Source organism: Schistocerca gregaria, chromosome 2 (assembly GCF_023897955.1).
Source record: "Schistocerca gregaria isolate iqSchGreg1 chromosome 2, iqSchGreg1.2, whole genome shotgun sequence".
NCBI classification, from domain to species: Eukaryota; Metazoa; Arthropoda; class Insecta; order Orthoptera; family Acrididae; genus Schistocerca; species Schistocerca gregaria.
The window spans coordinates 609,774,485-609,797,064 of record NC_064921.1 but is presented as its reverse complement, the minus strand read 5'-3'; the positions used below and the strand labels follow the sequence as shown (position 1 = coordinate 609,797,064).

General features: G+C 44.4%; 1 protein-coding gene across 2 annotated transcripts in view; it reads right to left on the bottom strand.

The window, feature by feature from the left end:
- The window catches only part of LOC126334582 (serpin B12), a 96,349-nt gene extending 74,180 nt beyond the window's left edge, over positions 1-22,169 (bottom strand). Inside the window, exon 1 of one of the 2 annotated variants that reach the window (XM_049996969.1) lies at positions 22,151-22,169. Coding sequence is in view for 1 of the 2 variants with exons in the window: in XM_049996968.1 (XP_049852925.1) it covers positions 9,952-9,970 (19 nt within the window). In the remaining variant the exon portion in view is untranslated. Of the gene's footprint in view, positions 1-9,951; positions 10,038-22,150 lie in introns of those variants that run through there. The other variant, XM_049996968.1, reaches the window with a different exon arrangement.
- Between the last annotated feature and the right edge of the window lie 411 nt (positions 22,170-22,580).

Below are 22,580 nucleotides of genomic sequence, written 5' to 3'. Positions count from 1 at the left end.
GTGCGAATTCAAAAGAGAATGGGCGCAGAAGAATTGAAGTTGCTGATTAAATATTGCCGATGTTCGGGCAGTGCCCAAAAAAGATTGACAGATATCAAAGGAATTTATTCGGTAGAAACTTGACTTTGGTAGGAGTCAAATTCAAAACATTTTACATCAACACGACAGCTAGATGTGAGGAAATTTTCATTGATCCCGATGAGAAACAACAACGCACTGACTGGTGCTGAGGAACTGGAAACTTCTGATGTAGCTAATCCTGAGAAGAAAAGTCAATCGGCTCAGTGGGTCAGAATCTAAGCAGAAGTTCGACGAATTCGCAGTGACGGTAAGGAGATTGCCGTTAATTTCTTTAAGCGGGCCATGTTGCCGGGAAAAAAATGATACTCAAACGTCTGTTTGTTGCAAATTATTGAAAAAGTTAATGGAAAACAAATCTCATGACAATGTATCATTGCACTCAACAAAACCTAACAACTGGGTATCTGGATGCCCTAAAGCGCAGTACCATGGACTCTCCACCATACATCACTGACCGAGAACTTTTTTGTTTTCAAAAATTAAAGATAAAATTCATAGGATAACTTTTATGAGATGAAGCAGTGAAACATTACAAAAATGTGGTTTCTGAAGTACTTCAGGAACAGAGGCATCATTGCTTTCAGGATTGGTTTCATCGAATGCAAAAACGTTCTGGTGTTAGAGGGAAATATTTTTAAAAACAATAAAATCTTCCGAATTTTTTAAAAACTAATTCTTCTTTGATTTTGTAAAAATCTTCAGTGTTGCCCTCATATTCGGTTCTCATAGATGTCTGTCCATTCGCTTTATCGTATTCGGGTCGTCTGTGAGTTCTACATCTATACCGTTCAAATTACTGTGGAATGTGTAGCGGAGGGCACATCCTACAACTCCAGCTGTATGACCTGACCCTCGAGGAGGACCGTCGCATATAAATATCTTTGTCACTGGAGACAATGTCGCTCCAGTTTAGAAACTGATGTCGAAGACCGGTGTGTGTGCTATTACTGGACACATAAATCCATATGGCTGTCTCTACCTAAAGTTTACACGATTCCGGGAACTACATACACAAAAGGACTGGTATTCTTTGTGAGAAGAAGCAGTCAGTGGGAAGTAATAGAAGTCTTTGATACTGTAATCCAGAGTCGAAAGCGAACAGTTCGCCCTTTCATCATAAAAATTGGAATCAGTAAAAAAATTGTTTTTACAGAGATCATTAGCACTCTTCCTCTAGAGCTCATCTTGCTATGTCTAACACGGCTGCACTTCTGTAGGTGAAATCTTGATTCAAACGGATGCGACTTTGTACATAACTGTGTGGGACCAAGAATATGCACATGTGCTGATTTACCAGTATTTGCTGTCAGTATATCCCTGAGCGTCAATTGGTAGAGAGCATGGTCTTGAAACTTTGATAACATTAAAAGCATCAGTCGACGGAATCAAATGTTTCTCGACTCGCAGAAAGTGATAGATTCGCCACACACTGCCTTAAAGGGCAAAAGATATAAAAAGGAATCCAAAGTTTTGTACCTCATTAAATAGAAGACTAATGCAAGCATTTTATTCCATGACTGAACACAAATAAGATTCAGTGCAAATAATGCGTTGGAAGGTTCGAGCCTGTCTGAGCTACCGGGTGTATTTGAAGTACAAGAATGTTTACAAAACGATTGTGAGAATCTGCTTACAGTATTATTTAAGCTTTTGGCACTTACAGTTAGGTTTAAACGCAATCAACCTAACAGAAGTAATGTTGATCTTATAATGTGAAAATCTGTGAAAATTTAGTACCAAAAAGTCACGGACAAGTTACCAAAACGCTACTCAGAACATTTCTCGCTTCGTATGAGGTATTGTTTACGGGTTTCCAAGTTCTGGTTTAAATTTCCTCGACTGTATGTAACGTCAAACTGATTTAAAAAAATGTTTCAAATGGCTCTGAGCACTATGGGACTTAACTGCTGAGGTCATCAGTCCCCTAGAACTTGGAACTATTTAAACCTAACTAACCTAAGGACATCACACACATCCATGCCTGAGGCAGGATTCGAACCTGCGACCGTAGCAGTCGCGCGGTTCCGGACTGAGCGCCTAGAACCTCTAGACCGCCACGGCCGGTGGCCGTTGGTCGGTTTGTACACCAAATGACAGGCTATGCCATCACTCCAGGTGATGGGCGCGTATGACGATGACGAATGCCATATGGCAACGTTCGCTCCTCATGGAGCCTCTACGTGCGATTATTATCATCGTGTTGCTGTACAGAGAACGGGAAGCCGTCCGAGAAGACGACGTTTTGCCATTCCTGTGTCCGGTTGTGGGCACACCACTAACGGTCACCAGCTGCGTGCTGACAGTCCGTGGTACCCGAGATGTCAGACGTCGTCGGTCTGCCCGTGTGGGTATCTGACGTGACGGTACGAACTTGCACAGGTGAGCGAACAATGTGCCCGTCATCTCGGGCGCTAGTCGTATCGTTGAGATCCCTCTTCAGCCTATCGATATCATATTCGCTTGACAGCAGCGGGGTCACAACTGAAGCAAAAAGAAATTGGCGGAACGATAAACTGCAGGCTCGATACGTTAAAGTCCTGCTGCTGACGAATTCCGACGGCTGTTGGTAGACGTTTTTCGTTCTTACATAGAGGATAACACGATATTCTCACAAACAAACAACATTCAATGGCGATTTCGAAAGAGAAATCCGCTGCATAATTTTTCTTCATTTAAAAATGTACGATAGCGTGCTGAAAAATAATGCCTCCGAATTTTTTGATCTGTTCTCAATATCAGGTGGGGTATTACGTGTCATGCGTAGTACTTGGTCGACTTTTCCGCTTCGCTGACGGTGAAGTTGCAGCCCTCTGCCACTTGAGGACTCCTAATCGTAGCGTGTAATATCGTCATTTCTATTCTATCGCGTGCGCCTTGTCCCGCGGTTACGCAGGGTCGCCCATGGTTAACCGGATTTGGCATCTTAATTTTAAGGGGTGCAAATTGTGAAATACTGTGCATGTGTTTCAAATGTCTGTGTGTCGGGTAACTGAGGCGGGACGTGGGGACCAGCCCGGTATTCACCTAGTTAGATGTGGAAAACCGCCTAAAAACCACATCCAGGCTGGCCGGCACACTAGCCGTCGTCGTTAATCTGCTCGACCCGGGGCCGGCGCGCCTACCCGAGTCCAGGAAGCAGCGCGTTAGCGCTCTCGGCTATCCTGGCGGGTTAACGTCGTCGTGTCTAACGTGGCTATATCGGTGCGTGAGAAACAGAGGCTGTAACCGAGTTTCTGATAGCAGAAAACGTGCCTCCAACTGAAACGCATAGAAGAATGAAAACTACGTACGGTGATGACTGTATCCATGCCAGTGATGTGCGGCGTCGGGTTGTTCAAACTCATAATGTTGGAACAGACACAGCTCTCAGGTAAGTGTGGGATATCACGCGAATCTCATTGCGGAACTACGTTACAAGAAACTGTGTGTATGACGGGTGTCTCGAATGTTTACTTCCGATATGAAACAGAGGAGGTTGGACGTTTGTCAACTATTTCTTCTGCGGTTTGAGTGTGAGTGTGATTGGTCCCTTAACAACATTGTGACGGGCGATAAAAGCTAGGTTCACAATTTTGACCCTGAAAACAAGAGAGAGTTCCGCCATAATGGATCATCGACGCCAAAAACGTTCGAGACCACGGCATCAGCAAGCAAAGTCATGCTCACAGTATTCTGGGATATTCCAGGTGTTGAGCATTTGGAATTCGTGCCTAAAAGCCTCACTATAAATTCTGCAAGTTACTGCGAGAGCCTGAGAAAACCAAAGTCATGAATTCGAAGAGTACGTCCACACGTGGGGCACCCTCTCCTTCAGTATAACAATGCCACGGCACACACGAGCGCTGCGTCTGTAACAATGCGACGCCTTGGGATCACTGTCATCGACTATACAGCCCCCATTTGGCCTCATTGGGTTTTCATCCGGGGACTTCACTTTGATAATGATGAAGCAGTGCAATCAGGTGTGAGACTGTGGCTCCCTCAACAAATCAGATACGCTATAGAGATTGTATCAACAAACTGGTCTCTCCTTGGGAGAAATGTGTTCGTCGCCAGGGTGACAAATGTTGTGAAACAAATGTGCAGATATGAAGAAAATAGATGCAGAATGCTAACAGAGTTTTCTTTATTTACACTACTGGCCATTAAAATTGCTACACCACGAATATGACGTGCTACAGACGCGAAATTTAACCGTCAGGAAGAAGATGCTGTGATATGCAAATGATAGCTTTTCAGACCATTGACACATGGTTGGCGCCGGTGGCGACACTTACAATGTGCTGACATGAGGAAAGTCTCCAACCGATTTCTCATACACAAACAGCAGTCGACTGGCGTTGCCTAGTGAAACGTTATTGTGATGCCTCGTGTAAGGAAGAGAAATGCGTACCATCACGTTTCCGACTTTGATAGAGGTCCGATTGTAGCCTATCGCAATTGCGGTTTATCGTATAGCGACATTGCTGCTCGCGTTGGTCGAGATCGAATGACTGTCAGCATAATATGGAATCGGTGGGTTCAGGAGGGTAATACGGAACGCCGTGCTGGATCCCAACGGCCTCGTATCACTAGCAGTCGAGATGACAGGCATCTTATCCGCATGGCTGTAACGGATCGTGCAGCCACGTCTCGATCCCTGCGTCAACAGATGTGGAGGTTTGCAAGACAACAACCACCTGCACGAGCAGTTCGACGATGTTTACAGCATCATGATGGTTGCATCCGTGTTTGGCGGCATCGCGGTGAACGCACATTGGAAGCGTGTATTGGTCATCGCCATACTGGCGTATCACCCGGCCTAATGGTATGGGGTGTCATTTGTTACACGTCTCTGTCAGCTCTTGTTCGCGTTGACGGCACTTTGAACAGTGGACGTTAGATTTCAGATGTGTTACGACCCGTGGCTCTACCCTTCATTCGATCCCTGCGAAACCCTACATTTCAGCAGGATAATGCACGACCACATGTTGCAGGTCCTGAACGGGCCTTTCTGGATACAGAAAATGTTCGACTGCTGCCCTGGCCAGCACATTCTCCAGATCTCTCACCAATTGAAAACGTGTGGTCAATGGTGGCCGAGCAACTGGCTCGTCACAATATGCCAGTCACTACTCTTGATGAACTGTGGTATCGTGTTGAAGCTGCATCGGCAGCTGTACCTGTACACGCCATCCAAGCTCTGTTTGACTCAATGCCCAGGCCTATCAAGTCCGTTATTCCGGCCAGAGGTGGTTGTTATGGGCACTGATTTCTCAGGATCTATGCACCCAAATTGCGTGAAAATGTAATCATATGTCAGTTCTAGTATAATATATTTGTCCAATGAATACCCGTTTATCATCTGCATTTATTCTTGGTGTAGCAATTTTAATGGCCAGTAGTGTAATAAGCTTATAACAGTTCTCACAGAAAAATTCGAACGCAATACTTTTCAGCACGGCCTCGTAATAACATTACCACTAGCTACCTTGTTCGGTTGCGCAGTAATGCTGATCATTTGCTTATTGAAATGTGTAGTACATTTCATGTCAGTTTTACTTTGTAACATGCCATTTCATGGAGTTGTAATTGTAAAGGCCACCTGTGGGCTAAAACAACCTAATAATAGGAACAGAGAAGACTGCTACAGAATTGTACTGTCTTAGATGCCAGCCAGCAGAGCTTAACCGATCACAGCTTCTAATGTTGTCGTTACCAATGAGAAACTATCGCAGCGCTTCCGGAGTTCCGCACGAGGAAAACAAGAATCTGGACGTCATTCGACGATGACTGCTAGTCATGGCTCATACTATACGGGACAAGACACAAAAACAGATCCCACACTCCTCGCACCCTAGGAAGTGAATGTAATAAAGTTCCACACTTCTTCCACCCAATGAGATCAACCGTATCAATAGTATTTTTTTAAATTGTGATACTGTACAATGTGGAAGGACGATGTAAGTGGACTCTCTATGAAACAGTGCACCTGTAAACCATGACGAGAGTCATTACAACCGTGGTAGAAACTTTGGCTTTATTCAGTGACAGTTATTTTAAAATATAGGCGGCACCCTACCCAGAAAACTTTTATATTTATTTGTCATTGCAGTTGAGTAAGAGCGAAATATAGACCGAGTTGCAGGACGAAGAATACCTGTTATTTCCCCTTACTCTTAAAAAACAGGGAGAAGAATTTCATGCCCATTAATCTTGCGCCCTCCACATCTAGGGGAGAGAACCCAAAACGCAGCAGCGGTGCCAGATTACAATTCTTGCCTTTCTATGTTACTGTTTTATGTGTTTCATGTATATACGTGATATTTCTATTGCTAGTGACCAGCAGAGCAGTCCAAAGATGTAGTATTCGATAACCAGCGAATCTTCATTTCTTTTTTAAACGTAGTGTGATTTTCGCCTATGCTAGAATTTTCTGTACAGGCAGAATCATAAGTTGCATCGATGTTAAATACCCAGTTGAGTCCAAGGAAAGTTCAAGTATGTAAACATTATTGTCTACATTTACAGTTGGACTCTACGGAACAGCGTACATAAAAACTAACATTAAAATCTCCAGAAAATTAAAGTGTCAACGGGAATATATGCTTCTTTGCTACAAGTGGAACAAAGTAACATCAAGTACTTTCCCGCCCGGTTGGCCGTGCAGTCTAACGCGCGCCTTTTCGGTAGGGAAGGAGCGCGTGGTCCCCGCCACTAATCCGCTCGGCAGATTTGTGTCGAGGTCCGGTGAACCGGCCAGTCTGTGGATGATTTTTAGGCGGTTTTCCTTCTGCCTCGGCGAATGCGGGCTGGTTCCTCTTATTCCGCCTCAGTTACACTATGTCGGCGACTGCTGCGCAAACAAGTTCTATGGAGAACGCGTACACCACCATTACTCTACCACGCAAACATAGGGGTTACACTTGTCTGGTGTGAGACGTTCGCTGGGGATTCTACCGGGGGCCGTACCGCGCAATAACCCTGGGTTCGGTGTGGGGCGGTGGAGGGGTGAAGTGGGCTGCGGTAGTCGTTGTGGGGTTGTGAACCACTTCGGCTGCGACGGGCACAGAGCCTCTCCGTCGTTTCTAGGTCCCCGGTTAACATACAATACAATACAACATAAAGTACTTAAATCTTTCGTATCTATTGGGTTAATTGCTTGGTGAATCAAATTTTAGGACGAGTGAAAGAAATATTTTGTAGATCAAAATATTATGATGTGGCTGGAGAACGTAGAGGCGCATTATTACTATTCCGAGAACTTTCATTTCAAGGCGTTTTAATATAATCCATCATAAATTTGACGGTGAAATAGGTATTCGGATATACTGACGCGTTAGATGTTACATTCAGAACGCTACGAAATTATCGGGAAAGGGTTAAAGTTCGGATGCACAGAATCACAGACCACTACCGCCGCAGTCCGTAGGCTGCCTGATGCTAGACCATATTGTGAGCTCAAACATTGTGGAGTTCGTAGAGGACAACTACCAAAGAATTAGCACGGATTCGCGAAAGACCAGCAGTGTGAATCACAGCTTGCTTTATTCATACACGACATCTTGTAGATAATAGGAGTAGATGAGCAAGTGGATTCTGTCTTCGAGGTTTCCGAAAGGCGTTCGATATACTGCAGCACATCTTTTTCTACTGATCAGGGTACGACTATGCGGAGTGTCTTTGGAAATATGTGATTACTGATAGAACCCATTACCGTATTTTTCACAGCGAATGTTTCACAGGAACGAAAGCAACATCCGATGTATCCATGGAACGGTAACAGTATTTCTAATCTTCTTCGTATTATTCCTTGTCTTATCTCATGGCTTCACGAGGTCGGCATGATAATCAGAAACTGACAAAGTCAACAGCAGAGGGTGACTGGAAGCCCTTCCAGCCGCCACCCCTTTCCCTAGGAAAGAATTTGTGTACCCCATCTGTCTGCGTCTAGCGTTAACGCGCGTGAAGCTGTGTGATCGTTTACGAAATGTTTGCGGATGGTGTAACGGAGGCGGGACGTTGGTACCAGCCCGGTATACACCTAGAGGTATGAGGAAAGCCACCTAAAAACAACATCCAGGCTAGTAGGCACACGTGACCTCGTCGATAATCCGCAGGGCGGATTCGATTCGGGTCCGGCGCGCCTCCCTGGATCTCGGAAGCAGCTTTGTAACACGCGCGTCTATCCAGTTGTGTCAGTACCTCTAATGTTCTCAACGTACACAGACAATTTATCACATATGATCAGCAGCAGTATTAGATGCTCTTGTGTACAGGAAAGATTAGCTGTTGAGCGATAGTAAGAGACTGCACCAAATTTTTCATTCGGGTTAATGAATGCAGGTCTCTTTAAATGCAGATAATTGAATGATCTACATCTACATTTATACTCCGCAAGCCACCCAACGATGTGTGGCGGAGAGCAGTTTACGTGCCACCGTCATTACCTCCTTATCCTGTTCCAGTCGCGTATGGTTCGCGGGAAGAACGACTGCCGGAAAGCCTCCGTGCGCGCTCGAATCTCTCTAATTTTACATTCGTGATCTCCTCGGGAGGTAGAAGCAGGGGGAAGCAATATATTCCATACCTCATTCAGAAAGGGACCCTCTAGAAACCTGGACAGCAAGCTACACCGCGATGCAGAGAGCCTCTCTTGCAGAGTCTGCCACTTGAGTTTGCTAAACATCTCCGTAACGCTATCACGCTTACCAAATAACACTGTGACGAAACGCGCCGCTCTTCTTTGGATCTTCTCTATCTCCTCCGTCAACCCGATCTGGTACGGATCCCACACTGATGAGCAATACTCAAGTACAGGTCGAACGAGTGTTTTGTAAGCCACCTCCTTTGTTGATGGACTACATTTTCTAAGGACTCTCCCAATGAATCTCAACCTGGTCCCGCCATAACAGCAATTAATTTTATACGATCATTCCACTTCAAATCGTTCCGCACGCATACTCCCAGATATTTTACAGAAGTAATAATGTGTATAACAAAGAGAAAGAACCCAGAAGTATCTGACTGCAAGAGTAGAGGTGCACTCCTGAGCTGTCAAAACGTATAAGTATTTAAGGTTGTGAAATCAGACGATCAAGTGAAACCAGTATTAGGGAAGGCGAATGGAAGACTTAGATTTGTCGGAAGCGTTTTCGGAAAAGGCAGTGTGACTGTAATGGAAATCTACATCTACATCAACACTCTCCAAACCTCTGTGAAGTGCATGGCAGGGGGTACGTCTCATAGTACCATTACTACAGCTTTCTGCCGTTCCATTCACGTATGGATCGCGGGAAGAACGATTTCTCACAGGTAACGAGCTAGAGCGACCATTGCTAAGGTATTGTTGCAGTTTTTTGAGTCCTTATCAAAAAGGCATAAAAAAGATAAAAACGAGTTCAGATAGGCTTTGCTAGGAAAGTAAGAGATCGCTATAACCCGTACGAAAGTGTGGAAGTTCTCGGGGAACTGAAAGGCAAATCCTCGCAGGAAAGACGGCATAGTTCTCTCGAAGCCCTGTTGCTTAAATTTAGAGAGCCGGTTTTCGAAAAAGTGTCTGCGACCTTACACAGCCACTGTCGCATATTTCACATAAGAATCATGAGAATACGATAAGGGTACACAGACACGTAGACAATCATTTTTCTGTCGCTCATTACGCGGATGGAACCGTAAATGATAATATTGGTACGATGCATCCTCATCCGTGCGCTCTAAAGCGCCTTGCAGAGAATATTGTGTGGATGTATATGTACCGGACCCGACAGTCGTTTTTCCAACGTATTACCCAGCATAGGACGCATGTAAAATGCTGGTAGGCAGTACATATCCTCTTGGCATACGGTACGTTTGATTGCGGTGTACAGGTGCAGAAGTGCGGGCACTCACCTATGCGGTAAGCCGCCATGGCGCCGTGTCACGGTCAGCCGTCCGCTTCCCGCAGCGTCAGCGCCGGGACTGAGCGCGCAGACGCCGGCTCCGCGAGTAACTAAGCCCCCAGCCCGGTGACGGCACCGCCCCCACGACACCTCCCTCTTCCCGCCTCCCCACCCACAACTTCCAGCGCTGCACGTTATCATAAAACACCCCTGCCTAAATGTCAGGCACTCCGCACTTCCGCCTACATTTTCATCGTTAAGCAACAGAATAAGGAAAGGTTTGACAGCGGCAGCAAGCGAGTCCTTTATCTAGATTAGGGGGGGCGCTCGCAATACACGAGTGGATCGCGCAGCTCGTGAAACTTCAGACTGTGCTATAATTTCTTTGGCGTTATTTCTGTCTCATCTACGACAATTATCCGTATTAGTAGCTCTATTTACAGCCTTAGAAGATATAATTAACATTTAACGAAATTTAAACGTCACTACCAACTACAAAGAAAAATTAAACATTCGATTGCATCAAACAAAGGAACAACCTACGTTTAGGAGTGGTTATACCACAACTGACTACTTGCAAATCGTGAATGAAATTGCACTAATGAATGCAAATTACCATTTCGTCTGGGATTCATACATTTTGCCTCAGCTTTGGACTTAATTTCAATAAAATCTGTATTAGATATCTTTGAGAAACAGCGATTTGATTCAGTCAACGTAAATACACGGAAGGAGAAGGTTAGTGCTTAAAGTCCCGTCGACAACGAGGTCATTAGAGACGGTGCGCAAGCCCGTGTAAGGGAATGTAATCAGTCGTGCCCTTTCGAAGGAACCATCCCGGCATTTGCCTCAAGTGATTTAAGGAAAACACGGAAAATCTAAATCGGGAAGGCCGGACGTGGGTTGGAACCGTTGTCCTCCCGAAAGTGAGTCCAGTGTGCTAACCACTATGCCACCTCGCTCGGTACACTGTTAAAGAGTTCATGAGAAGAGTGAGAAATTCAGAATTTAAAGAGGAGTCACGCAGAAAGATTCCACATCACCAAAATGATTCTCATCGGCCCCAGAGTTGAGAACAAGAAGAAATAATACGAATTAATGCTGTATATATGAACCACCTACCTTTTATTGGCTACATTGTACTATTTGTCTCTAGTGCAAATAAACTTGTTATCTTAAGGGGGATGTAACGGAAAATGTAAACATTTATTTATAAAATCATTATTTATAATCATAATTTATAATTTTAATAATAATAATAATTTTAATAATAAATCATTATTTATAAAATCACTAATAAAATGTGGCCGAGCGGTTCTAGGCGCTTCAGTCTGGAACCGCATGACTGCTACGGTCGCAGGTCCGAATCCTGCCTCGGGCATGGATGTGTCTGATGTCCTTAGGTTAGTTAGGTTTAAGCAGTTCTAAGTTCTAGGGGACTGATGACCTCAGATGTTAAGTCCCATAGTGCTCAGAGCCATTTGAACCATTAAAGCCATATTTGTTAATGTACAAATCTAAAATTTTGTATGTGTGAAGCAAAAGAGCTTTGTTTTAACGGAAAAATATAATCAAATAAGCAAGATTAATATTTTGCCAGAAATTTGAATTTTTAATTTTTTTAATTGTCTTGTTCATAAAAAGCCATAACTAAAATTCTAATCATGCAATTAATCTGAAAATTTTATTGTAGTGTCCTGAGAAGGTTATAAAACCACTGAACTACAGTTATTAATTTACGGTACAAATTGTATCATTGACAGACTTTTTAAGTTTGCACAGCCAAAATTAACTTTTTTTATACATACAATCATCTAAATATAAGAATGAAATTGCAGGATCTCGTATTTTTTAGTTCCAGGGAGACATCAACATATTGCGAACAGTTCCTGAAAATTCCATAGCATTAGCGTGTATACTTTTTGAAAAAAGGCTTCTAATAATGTAAAAAAATGGGAAACTGAGAAAATGAGGTTCAAAGATTCTCTTCTCATGTAATAATCTTACCTCAATTTTAAAATCTTTCCTCTTCGAATCTGTCTGTCATGTATTTGCAGGTAAGACACTGATCTGTCAGCTTTCTTGACCCTGCTCTCGTCGATTGTGTAGAATGCTTTCGTCGTAAACACACTAGGATCTATACCAACTCTCTTCAGCACTTCAGTTCTCCCATTATTTCCGTTATTGTAACATAAAACTGCATCATAGACACCTATTTTGAGTACTTCAAGACCACAGAATATCCTTTTTGAGCATATAAACCAAGTTAAATTATTGAGGCTTTCATTTGCATTTTGTGTCTTTCCGTAAAGACACTTCCTTAATAAATCAGTTTGCAAGAAACCAGAGTGTGGGCTTAATTGCATTCATAACAGGTTCTGGTAACGAGTGTTGTTGAACTTACACCAGTTGTCTTTCGTATACAGATTGTGCACTGGCGTTTGGTCAGTGGATAGCTTGTGGAGAAAAATTGCCAACACAGCACGCCTCATTGCCTCCAAATTACGTGTGTTTTTCCTGATAGCTCTTCCATAAAGTAAATGAAGAGAGTCAGTTTCTTTCAGAGTAGGCCTGCCTTTTCCTCCTAGTGGTTTTCCTTCCTCAAGTACTGCACTTTTCTTCTCTTTCAGCAAGCGACGAAGCCTACCGCCAAGGCTCTTTTGGATGTGGCCAATACATCCAACTTTTCTATTGTTGTACTGTACGTATTTTTATCTGTTACAGCTTTGAACGAAGAGGAGTCCCCATCACTAAGGTATTTAGTATATCTAACACCATACTGGTCCTCAGGTCTGGAGAACATCCTCACAACTGCAGCAGACTCCACGCTCCCACTTGAGCCACTATAACTTTTACAGCATGCTACTGCATGCTTTTCTTGTCACAGTTTCTCACTGTCTTTTTCACCACCCATTCTGCACAAATCTTGATTTCCGCGTAAAAGTTTGCGAATTCAACCATTCACCTACTAAAATGTGTTAGTATTGGCAAAACGTAAATAAACCACATGCAAGAAAGTTTTCAGGCAAAGATATAGATGTCAGCCAGAGATAGATGTCAGCCAAAGATATCACACGGACAAAAATTCCACAGACGCAAGGAGTTTCCCAAATGTCGGAAAAGGTGGGAGTGGCCGCCATTGCAGAGTTAGTCAGTTTAATAATTTAAAGGCATTTTTAAGGCTGCTATCACGATAAAATTCACACACAGATTAAACTGTGTGGACCAAGAAAATAATATTTTTGAAAAATCGATTTTTTGAACCAAAATCCATTACATCCCCCCTTAATGGACGAACTTAATAGTGCAAGATTGTCTAAAAATCAACCATCATAAGATGCTGAAAAAAAGACAAACAAACGCTAGTGTGCAAAACTTAAGGACGAAAGTAACTTTCGCAAGAAGTGTTAGCATAACTCAGTGAAACTTAGACCGTATGTAGAAAGAAAGCGCGCGGTGTGTGTGTGTGGTTTGAGGTTTTCGGGCGCTAAACAGCGCCCAAACGCATAGAAACAGGAACACATGAGGTGAAGAGACGAAGACGGACAGTGAACAAGGAGAACTGCTAAAAGACACAGACCTGATGCAGTTCCAAATCCTCGAATACAGAGGCAAAACAAGAGGAGAAGAAACGCACTAAGAAAGGAACGGAAACACAAGGAAAAGAGAACAGAAATCGAAGTGAAACAAGTAGGTAATCGTGACTGGCGGACCTCTTACCTAAAACCGGGGTGAGCCAGTCACCCAGCAACACATTAAAATCCTCTCCCTAAAATCCGGGGCAACAGATTGGACAGGACACATTTCCGTAAGACCTTAACCACAGTCGTTGCGTCGTCTTGCAAAATAGAGGGCAAATCCAGTGGCAAGGAAACCACCGCCCTCTGGTCAGAGAATAAAGGACAGCCAAGTAAAATGTGGCGGACAGTAATCTGGACGCCACAAGCACTGCAGATTGGGAGGTCCTCCCTCCGGAGTAAAAAGCCGTGCGTTAAGGGACTGTGCCCGATGCGGAGGCGAGTGCATGACTGGTAGGACGTACGCCATGGCCGCGTGGTGGCCTTGACCAGACGCAGCTTATATCACCGACTGCCAGGGATTAGACGAACGGTCTCAGGCACTGCAGTCGACTGTGCGGCTGATGCCGGCGGAGGTTCGAGTCCTCCCTCGGGCATGGATGTGTGTGTTTGTACTTAGGTTAAGTAGTGTGTAAGCTGAGGGACTGATGACCTTAGCAGTTAAAAAAATGGTTCAAATGGCTCTGAGCACTATAGGACTCAACTGCTGTGGTCATCAGTCCCCTAGAACTTAGAACTACTTAAACGTAACTAATCTAAGGACATCACACACATCCATGCCCGAGGCAGGATTCGAACCTGCGACCGTAGCAGTCCCGCGGCTCTGGACTGAGCGCCTAGAACCGCGAGACCACCGCGGCCGGGCCTTAGCAGTTAAAAGTCCCATAAGATTTCACACACATTTGAACATTTTTTTGTAGAAAGAACTGCTGTAATGCAGTATAGTATAGCGCAGAAAATAACTGAAAGAAATACGATGGAGACGAATAGAAAACTCTTTTATTCAAATTAATTTCACTGCAGTCAGCGCGATTCGAAATGATTCCCTGGATATTATAAATGACATGACATGGTTCTTAATAGAGCCTGTGATCACCACGCACGGCAGAGCATGCTCCCCAACGTGCTCCTATTCTGGCCACAATGGTGGTAAGGAGTTCTTGTGATAGAGCGTTCCATCCCTTCACCAGTGCAGTTGACACCTGCTGAAGAATGGTGGTGAGTTCCTATGGGACCAAACTGCTAAGGTAATCTGTCCCTAGGGTAACACACTACGTAATCTAAGTCAAATTAACTTACGCTAAGGACAACACGCCCCCCCCTCCCCGTGCCCATACCCGAGGAAGGTTCGAACCTCCGATGGGAGCCGGCTGGAGTGGCCGAACTGTTCTAGGTGCTTCAGTCCGGAACCTCGCGCCTGCTACGGTTGCAGGTTCGAATCCTGCCTAGTGCATGGAAGTGTGTGATGTCGTTAGGTTAGTTAGGTTTAAGTAGTTCTAAGTTCTAGGGGACTGATGACCTCAGAATTAAGTCCCATAGTGCTCAGAGCCATACCCCCACCTCCGATGGGGGGGGGGGGGGGGCGCCCCGCGAACCGTGGCAAGGCGCCCAAGACCACGCGTCGCTAAATGTTCATTGGTGCTATACGGATGAGCTGAAATACGTCTCCCCAGTGCATCCCACATATGCTAGATGCGGTTTAAGCCGGGAAGAACGGCAGGCCAGCCCGTGCGCCGAATACTCTCTCGTTCCAAGAGCTCCTCCATCTATGCTGTTCGATGCCGTCGTGCATTGTCATCCATTCAAATGAAGTCAGTGCCGAATGCCTTCTCGAAAAGACGCTAGGTGAACGAGTACAATGTCACAATAATATTGAGTGGTGACAGTACCGTGTTCAAAGACAATGTGTTGCCTCCCCACACCGTAACACCTGGACCAAAAAATACGATTATGTTCGACAATATTGGACGTACCATCATGTGACGAGAGGAGGGAACAGGTAATGCACTCAGGAACACTGTCTAACATGATAGTTTTGATGGTCCAGGTTCAAAAATGTTCAAATGTGTGTGAAATCTTATGGGACTTAACTGCTAAGGTCATCAGTCCCTAAGCTTACACACTACTTAACCTAAATTATTCTAAGGACAAACACACACACCGATGCCCGAGGGAGGACTCGAACGTCTGGCGGGACCAGCCGCACAGGATGGTCCAGGTGTTACGGTGTAGGGAGGTATAATGTTGCACAACTGTACCGGTCAACGTTAAGGCGACACTGTACTCCTGCCCCATGTGCGTCTATTCAGAGCTGCATTCGGCCCGGAATTAATTTTTATGGATGACAGTGCTCGACTGCATCGCATCGAACAGTCCAGGTAGAGGAACTCCCGGATCTGGAGGAAAATCGGCGAATGGGCTGGCCTGCCGGTCTGCCCGACTAAAAACCCATTAGGCGTGCGTGGGGTCCATTGTGGAGAGGTACTGCGGCACGGCGACGTTCACCAGCAATCCAGCAGTTGTGAAACGCGCTACTGGCGGAATGATAGAAACATACACTACTGGCCATTAAAATTGCTACACCACGAAGATGACGTGCTACAGACGCGAAATTTAGCCGACAGGAAGAAGATGCTGTGATATGCATATGATTAGCTTTTCAGAGCATTCACACAAGGTTGGCGCCGGTGGTAAACCTACAACGTGCTGACACGAGGAAAGTTTCCAACCGATTTCTCATACACAAACAGCAGTTGACCGGCGTTGCCTGGTGAAACGTTGTTGTGATGCTTCGTGTAAGGAGGAGAAATGCGTACCATCACGTTTCCGACTTCGACAAAGGTCGGATTGTAGCCTATCGCGATTGCGGTTTATCGTATCGCAACATTGTTGCTCGCGTTGGTCGAGATCGAATGACTGTCAGCAGAATATGGAATCGGTGGGTTCAGGAGGGTAGTACGGAACGCCGTGCTGGGTCCCAACGGCCTCGTATCACTAGCAGTCGAGATGACAGGCATCTTATCCGCATGGCTGTAACGGATCGTGCAGCCACGTCTCGATCCCTGCGTCAACAGATGGGGACGTTTGCAAGACAAAAACCATCTGCACGAGCACTTCGACGACGTTTGCAGCAGCATGGACTATCAGCTTGGAGAGCATGGCTGCGGTTACCCTTCACGCTCCATCACAGACAGGAGCGCCTGCGATGGTGTACTCAACGACGAACCTGGGTGCACGAATGGCACAACGTCATTTTTTCGGATGAATCCAGGTTCTGTTTACAGCATCATGATGGTTGCATCCGTGTTTGGCGACATCGCGGTGAACGCACATTGGAAGCGTGTATTGGTCATCGCCATACTGGCGTATCACCCTGCGTGACAGTATGGGGTGCCATTGGTTACACGTCTCTGTCACTTCTTGTTCGCATTGACGGCACATTGAGCAGTGGACGTTAGATTTCAGATGTGTTACGACCCGTGGCTCTACCCTTCATTCGATCCCTGCGAAACCCTACATTTCAGCAGGATAATGCACGACCGCATGTTGCAGGTCCTGTACGTGCCTTTCTGTATACAGAAAATGTTCGACTGCTGCCCTGGCCAGCACATTCTCCAGATCTCTCAACAACTGAAAACGTCTGGTCAATGGTGGCTTTACGCCAGTCACTACTCTTGATGAACTGTGGTTTCGTGTTGAAGTTGCATGGGCAGCTGTACCTGTACACGCTATCCAAGCTCTGTTTCACTCAATGCACAGGCGTATCAAGACCGTTATTACGGCCAGAGGTGGTTGTTCTGGGTATTGATTTCTCAGGATCTATGCACCCAAATTGCGTGAAAATGTAATGACAAGTCAGTTCTAGTATAATATAATTGTCAAATGAATACCCTTTTATCATCTGAATTTCTTCTTGGTGTAGCAATTTTAATGGCCCGTGGTGTATAATCATGATTGTGTGAAATTGATGAGTACTAATTTACAGTCAAATGGCAGAAATTTCTTTCAAAGAGTTCTACATGACTGCGGTCACCTATGAACGAAAAACCATTAGTCAGAAGTTATTTCGGGAAACCAAGGCGAACGGATATCAGGATGGATGAGTGGATACTTCAACTCCGCTACTACAAAATACGAGTCGTACAGACGGCCTGCGGTTTTCCTCTAAGAGCACATCAAAAGATTTTAGCTATGTTTCGCACTGATTAACACAACGGATGTGTATTCGTAATGAGCATCGTTCAAATTCCGCTTTGGCAATGCTTTACTTCACTGTCACCTACAGCATTTTAACTGCATGAGAGATAATGCTACAATTTTGTTATGTTGGTGTAAGATGTATTAAGCGGAAATATCTCATTGAAAAAAATGAAACATAAATAGCAGTTATTATTCAATAAACTGAAACTACTTATATATTTTCTTCAAATGAAACTGTTTGGTTCCAGAGACCTTTTCAAGAATACCCCAGCATCAAACGAAACGAGGAACTGAGGTGGGAGGTGTGTTGGGGTAGTCTGTGCAGGTGTGCATAGCCATTTTATTTTAAAAAGTTCTTATTAACGGTCTTATGACCGCAAACACTTTCTACAGTGGCGGCGCTAGACAGGTAGGTAGCCCTTTCGAATTTTGACAAAGATCGGTGAGCCCCTAATTGCTATTAGGCCTTTGGTTTCGCTCTACCCCTTTCCTGTCGTCACCAGCACAAAACAATGCTTCATTCTACAAATGCATCTGCCGTAGCCACCTACCCGAAACTGTTGTAAAGAAGATGCACTATGCACTATGGTAAGGCATCATATGAATGAACTTTTCTGACTTAAGCTACTAAGCCCACACAAAAAATTTAATAGCCAACAGTACTACAGGACATCTAAACATCTGCTTCAAGTAAATACCGGAATATTCCTTAATGGCCGTACACACAAGCGACGGAGCGCGGCAATTCGTCGCATCCAGTATCGGTGGAATCGACCCCGCCACACACGAGCCATTTGCCAAGCAATTTCAACCAGTTATACGAACACCATTGTGTGGAAAAGTTCTGCTATGGAAAATGAACTGCTGTGTTTAGCAGCAGTCACAGCTCATCTTCGTATCCTCACGAATACTTGCAAAAATATATTAAAAAACGGGAATTGTAATTTATTAAATTTGTTTTGTAACGATTATCTGGAGCACTGTGGGTTACTTTACAGAATATGTCAAGTTTTTCATTGTTTGAGGGAGATTTAGCTTATATGAAATTACAAGGGACTTGAGTGTAGCAGTATAATATATTTGTCGCGAACATTTAAATAAAATTGTCCACTTAATATTACGGCGCGTCATTCTGTTTAGAAGCGAAAAGCTTGAATTATGGGTGTAATTGTTTCATGAATAGCTCAAAATTATCAGACGTGACTATTACTATGAACTTACGGTCACTTCTACACCTATAGCATAAGTTTCAAAATCCTAATCACTGCAAAATCGGAGGATGTGTTTTGTATTACTTCTGAATATAAACATCAGCTCTGGCTTCCAGTTCAGTAGTTCGTGGTCCCTGGATAACTATAACTTTTAATGTACTGTTCTCTCTCCACAGAGGCAAAGTGAAACGAAACAACACTGCACAAGCACACTTAACAACTGGAGAAACGCGTCGCAGCTATTTTATCACACGTTGTCGCTAGTCAGTCGGGTAGCCACACTGCAAGCACGAATCGCATGCGACCCAGCAGACTGCCTGGGATTTCCACGGGATCAGCGGACAATCGCTGCGATTCGCTCACACACGTGGCATCTACGAAGCGATCGGTCGACGACGCGATGAATCCCTTCGATGTGTCGCTCGTTTGTGAAGTCCTTGAAACTGGCCACGATCACTTTCTTTTTCTTCCTTCTCCAACCTGACTATACTCCATATATGGCTACCTCAAAGAAATTACGAAATGCTTATCTTCCCTCGTCATTTTCTTCCTTCTTGTACGAGTCACAACACATCAGCAGGCGTAGGTTTTTCTTTATTTGTACTTATTGGGCTTCAGGTTTCACCATACACCCGGTTCATACTTACAAAAAAATGTGTAGGTATTGATAAGAGTATACATAAGTATAGACAGACCAATACGGTATAATCAGTGTAAAACCAAAGGTTGTAGAGGACTCCCGTGCACTCCATTGCCGGTGATGATACATTGGTCTTAGATGTGGATACCAGTGGCAACAGTGAATCTGTACATCGTGAGGAAAAGTCTGTGATCCTGTGATGCCAACAGACTACGAGAAGGCAGAATGTGTCAGCTGGTACATAGAATCCAAATCTGTGACAAAGATACTGCGGAATTATCGACGCCAATGTGTTAGGGCACCATTGGCAAAAACAATGATCATGAGATGGCTATGTAGGAAAGGTAAGGAACTATTGACGTTAGTTGCATCGGGACACATGTCCGAAAGAACAGATACAACGCATTCATATAATGAGGCGGTATTTTTTGCAGAGAAAACCATGGAGGTAAATGTTGATCTTGTTACGTTCGAATAGATGGAAGAGATGCAGGCGTCCATCGTCTTCTAGCGTGCCAGCGTTCCTCCACATTTGAGTAAGAACGTGCGGGATGCGCTGAACTACACATTTCCTGCGAATGGGTGGGTCGTGGGATTAGATTAGATTAGACGCACTTTTCGTTCCAATAGATCCATAGTGAGGAGGTCCTTCAGGATGTAGAAAACGCCAGAGAAACAAGAACACACAATAAACATTTACAAAGAAAAACAAGTATGCTAAAGTACCTTCCGCAGGTACTAACTTGTAAGTGAAATGGTCCTCATAGGTGTGTAACATCTAAAAAAAAACGGTAATAAACAATTTCTGTCACAAAACATGTATATGTTCAATACACTGAGATGTACCTGATAATTTCTAGGATATATTTAGCCATCCATCATCGAGAAGAAAAATCATTTTACAACACTTATAAACAGTGATCACATTATTACACTGAAATTGTACCGAAGTCAGGTTGTACTAATACTCACATTATTTGATATTATTAGTAAAATATACAAATCTGTTCGTTATACTTAGAAACTCATCTATGGAGTAGAAGGAGTTGGCCACCAAAAAAACCTTTAGGCTCAAGTTAAGCGGTACTTTTTCTAGGTGCTGGCAAGCTATCGAAAATGCACGTTCCCGCATAATGGACACCATTCTGGACCAAAGTAAGAGATCTTAAATCTTTGTGAAGATTATTCTTATTTCTATGGTCCTATGGCATGGCACCGCACGCCCCCTATGTCACGCCAGCAGACTTCTTTTTGTGGGGTAACCTTAAGGGTCGCGTGGACACCGCACCAATCAACGACTCTGCTATGCTTACAGCACAAATGAATGACGCAGTCAGAAGTGTTGATGCTGCAATGCTCACATGTACATGCACAGAACTCGAATATCTCCTAGATGTTCCACGATCGACAAGTAGGGTGCTTGTTGGAATTGTGGCATAAGAGTAAAAAACTTTGAGAGATGTTAAACGTTTTGCAACAACCCACGGTACTCCACCTCTAATAGTTTCCAATTTATGATTTTTTGAAATGATAGTGGGACTTCGCACGGTGTTTAAATTAGTTATACAAAAGTAACCTTACATTTTACAAGGGTAAATAATTTACAGAATCGTTTGATACGGCACAGAATACAGTATTTCTTCAAGTTTTATTCCAGCCTCACAATTTTCGTTTCCAACTTTCCTCCTAAGTTGAATGCGCGAATGAGTTATTCCAACAACCACCGTTGAGTCGTATAATAGTGCAGAATCTGCACTGTGTTGTTTATGGTTTCATCAACCCAAGCCACCGCCTCAAACCTCAAACAGACACTGTTGTTAACTGGTAGCCCTACAATCGTTTCCCCGAAACGCTGCGAATCACATAGGACGCTAGGTCAGAGTCGGCCAGCATTCTCTGACGCAGCAATTGAACAAGCTCGCCAGTGTTACAGCTTGTCTTTGAGGTGGAAGCCCCTTAATTATCTCTGAACTGTAGCAGTGGATTTGGATTCATGAAACCATAAACAAACACTGCGCTGCACTGTTATACGATTCCATGATGACTGTTGGAATAAATCATTCGCGCGTGCCACCTAGCGGGAATGTAAGGAACTAACAGTGTTAGGAGTGAATAAAACTTGACGATATACTACATTCAGCAGTGCATCAAACATTTCTGTAAGTTATTTACGCGTATCACAATTAAAGGTACCGCTTTTACAGCTATTTTATAAACGCTCTGGGTATTATTTGCTCGGCACAAATTTGGCATACCAACCATTCGAAACGACTTAGTTTCCTTATAAATTAGTGTGTGGTTATCACGGGATTAGTCGAGAGATAACTCACTTCGATATGAAATACACGTTTATTGAACACTTGCACATACGACAATTATGGCTGTTACTCATATCGCGAGCAGAAAGTTCACGCCAGACTCGCTAGTCCAAAGAAAAAGGTTCCCAAAGATAGGGCGCTCTGCGCCAGAGACGCCACAAGTGCAATAACCATGATTAATACAGGAACACAGCAATGTTCCCACTACCAAACACAACTTACCAAATGTAATTATGACTGAAAACTTCTGATCCTTGATTACCGTGCTTTTGATGTTGTTGCGCGACAAACTCTGCTTTCGTAATACCTTCCGCTGCCTTCGCCATGCCGGGCTACACGCATGCGTCAAGTGACAACGGATAAAGAGGACGCAAGCAGCCGCCGTAGCTTGGCTCCCGGCGACCGCTGACCTTGGCCGACGGCGCGGGTTGAGTGGCCGCCGTTCAGCGCCTGGGGAGAGCCCGCTGTCCCAGTCTGGGTTTTACTGAACCGGCCGACTTCCGCGGCGCCGCAGACGTGAGGTCCTCCTGCAGGTCAGCGACCTTCATTAAGCGAGGGAGGTAGAGGACCTCAGTGAGGCTGCCACACGTTCCGTCTTGACCCTCTTAATCTCTTGCGGCTTCTTTCCTTAGGGATGTCATTCTCGTACGCTTGATTGAGTTTAAGCTGCATTGAACTTTTGCGACAGGTTA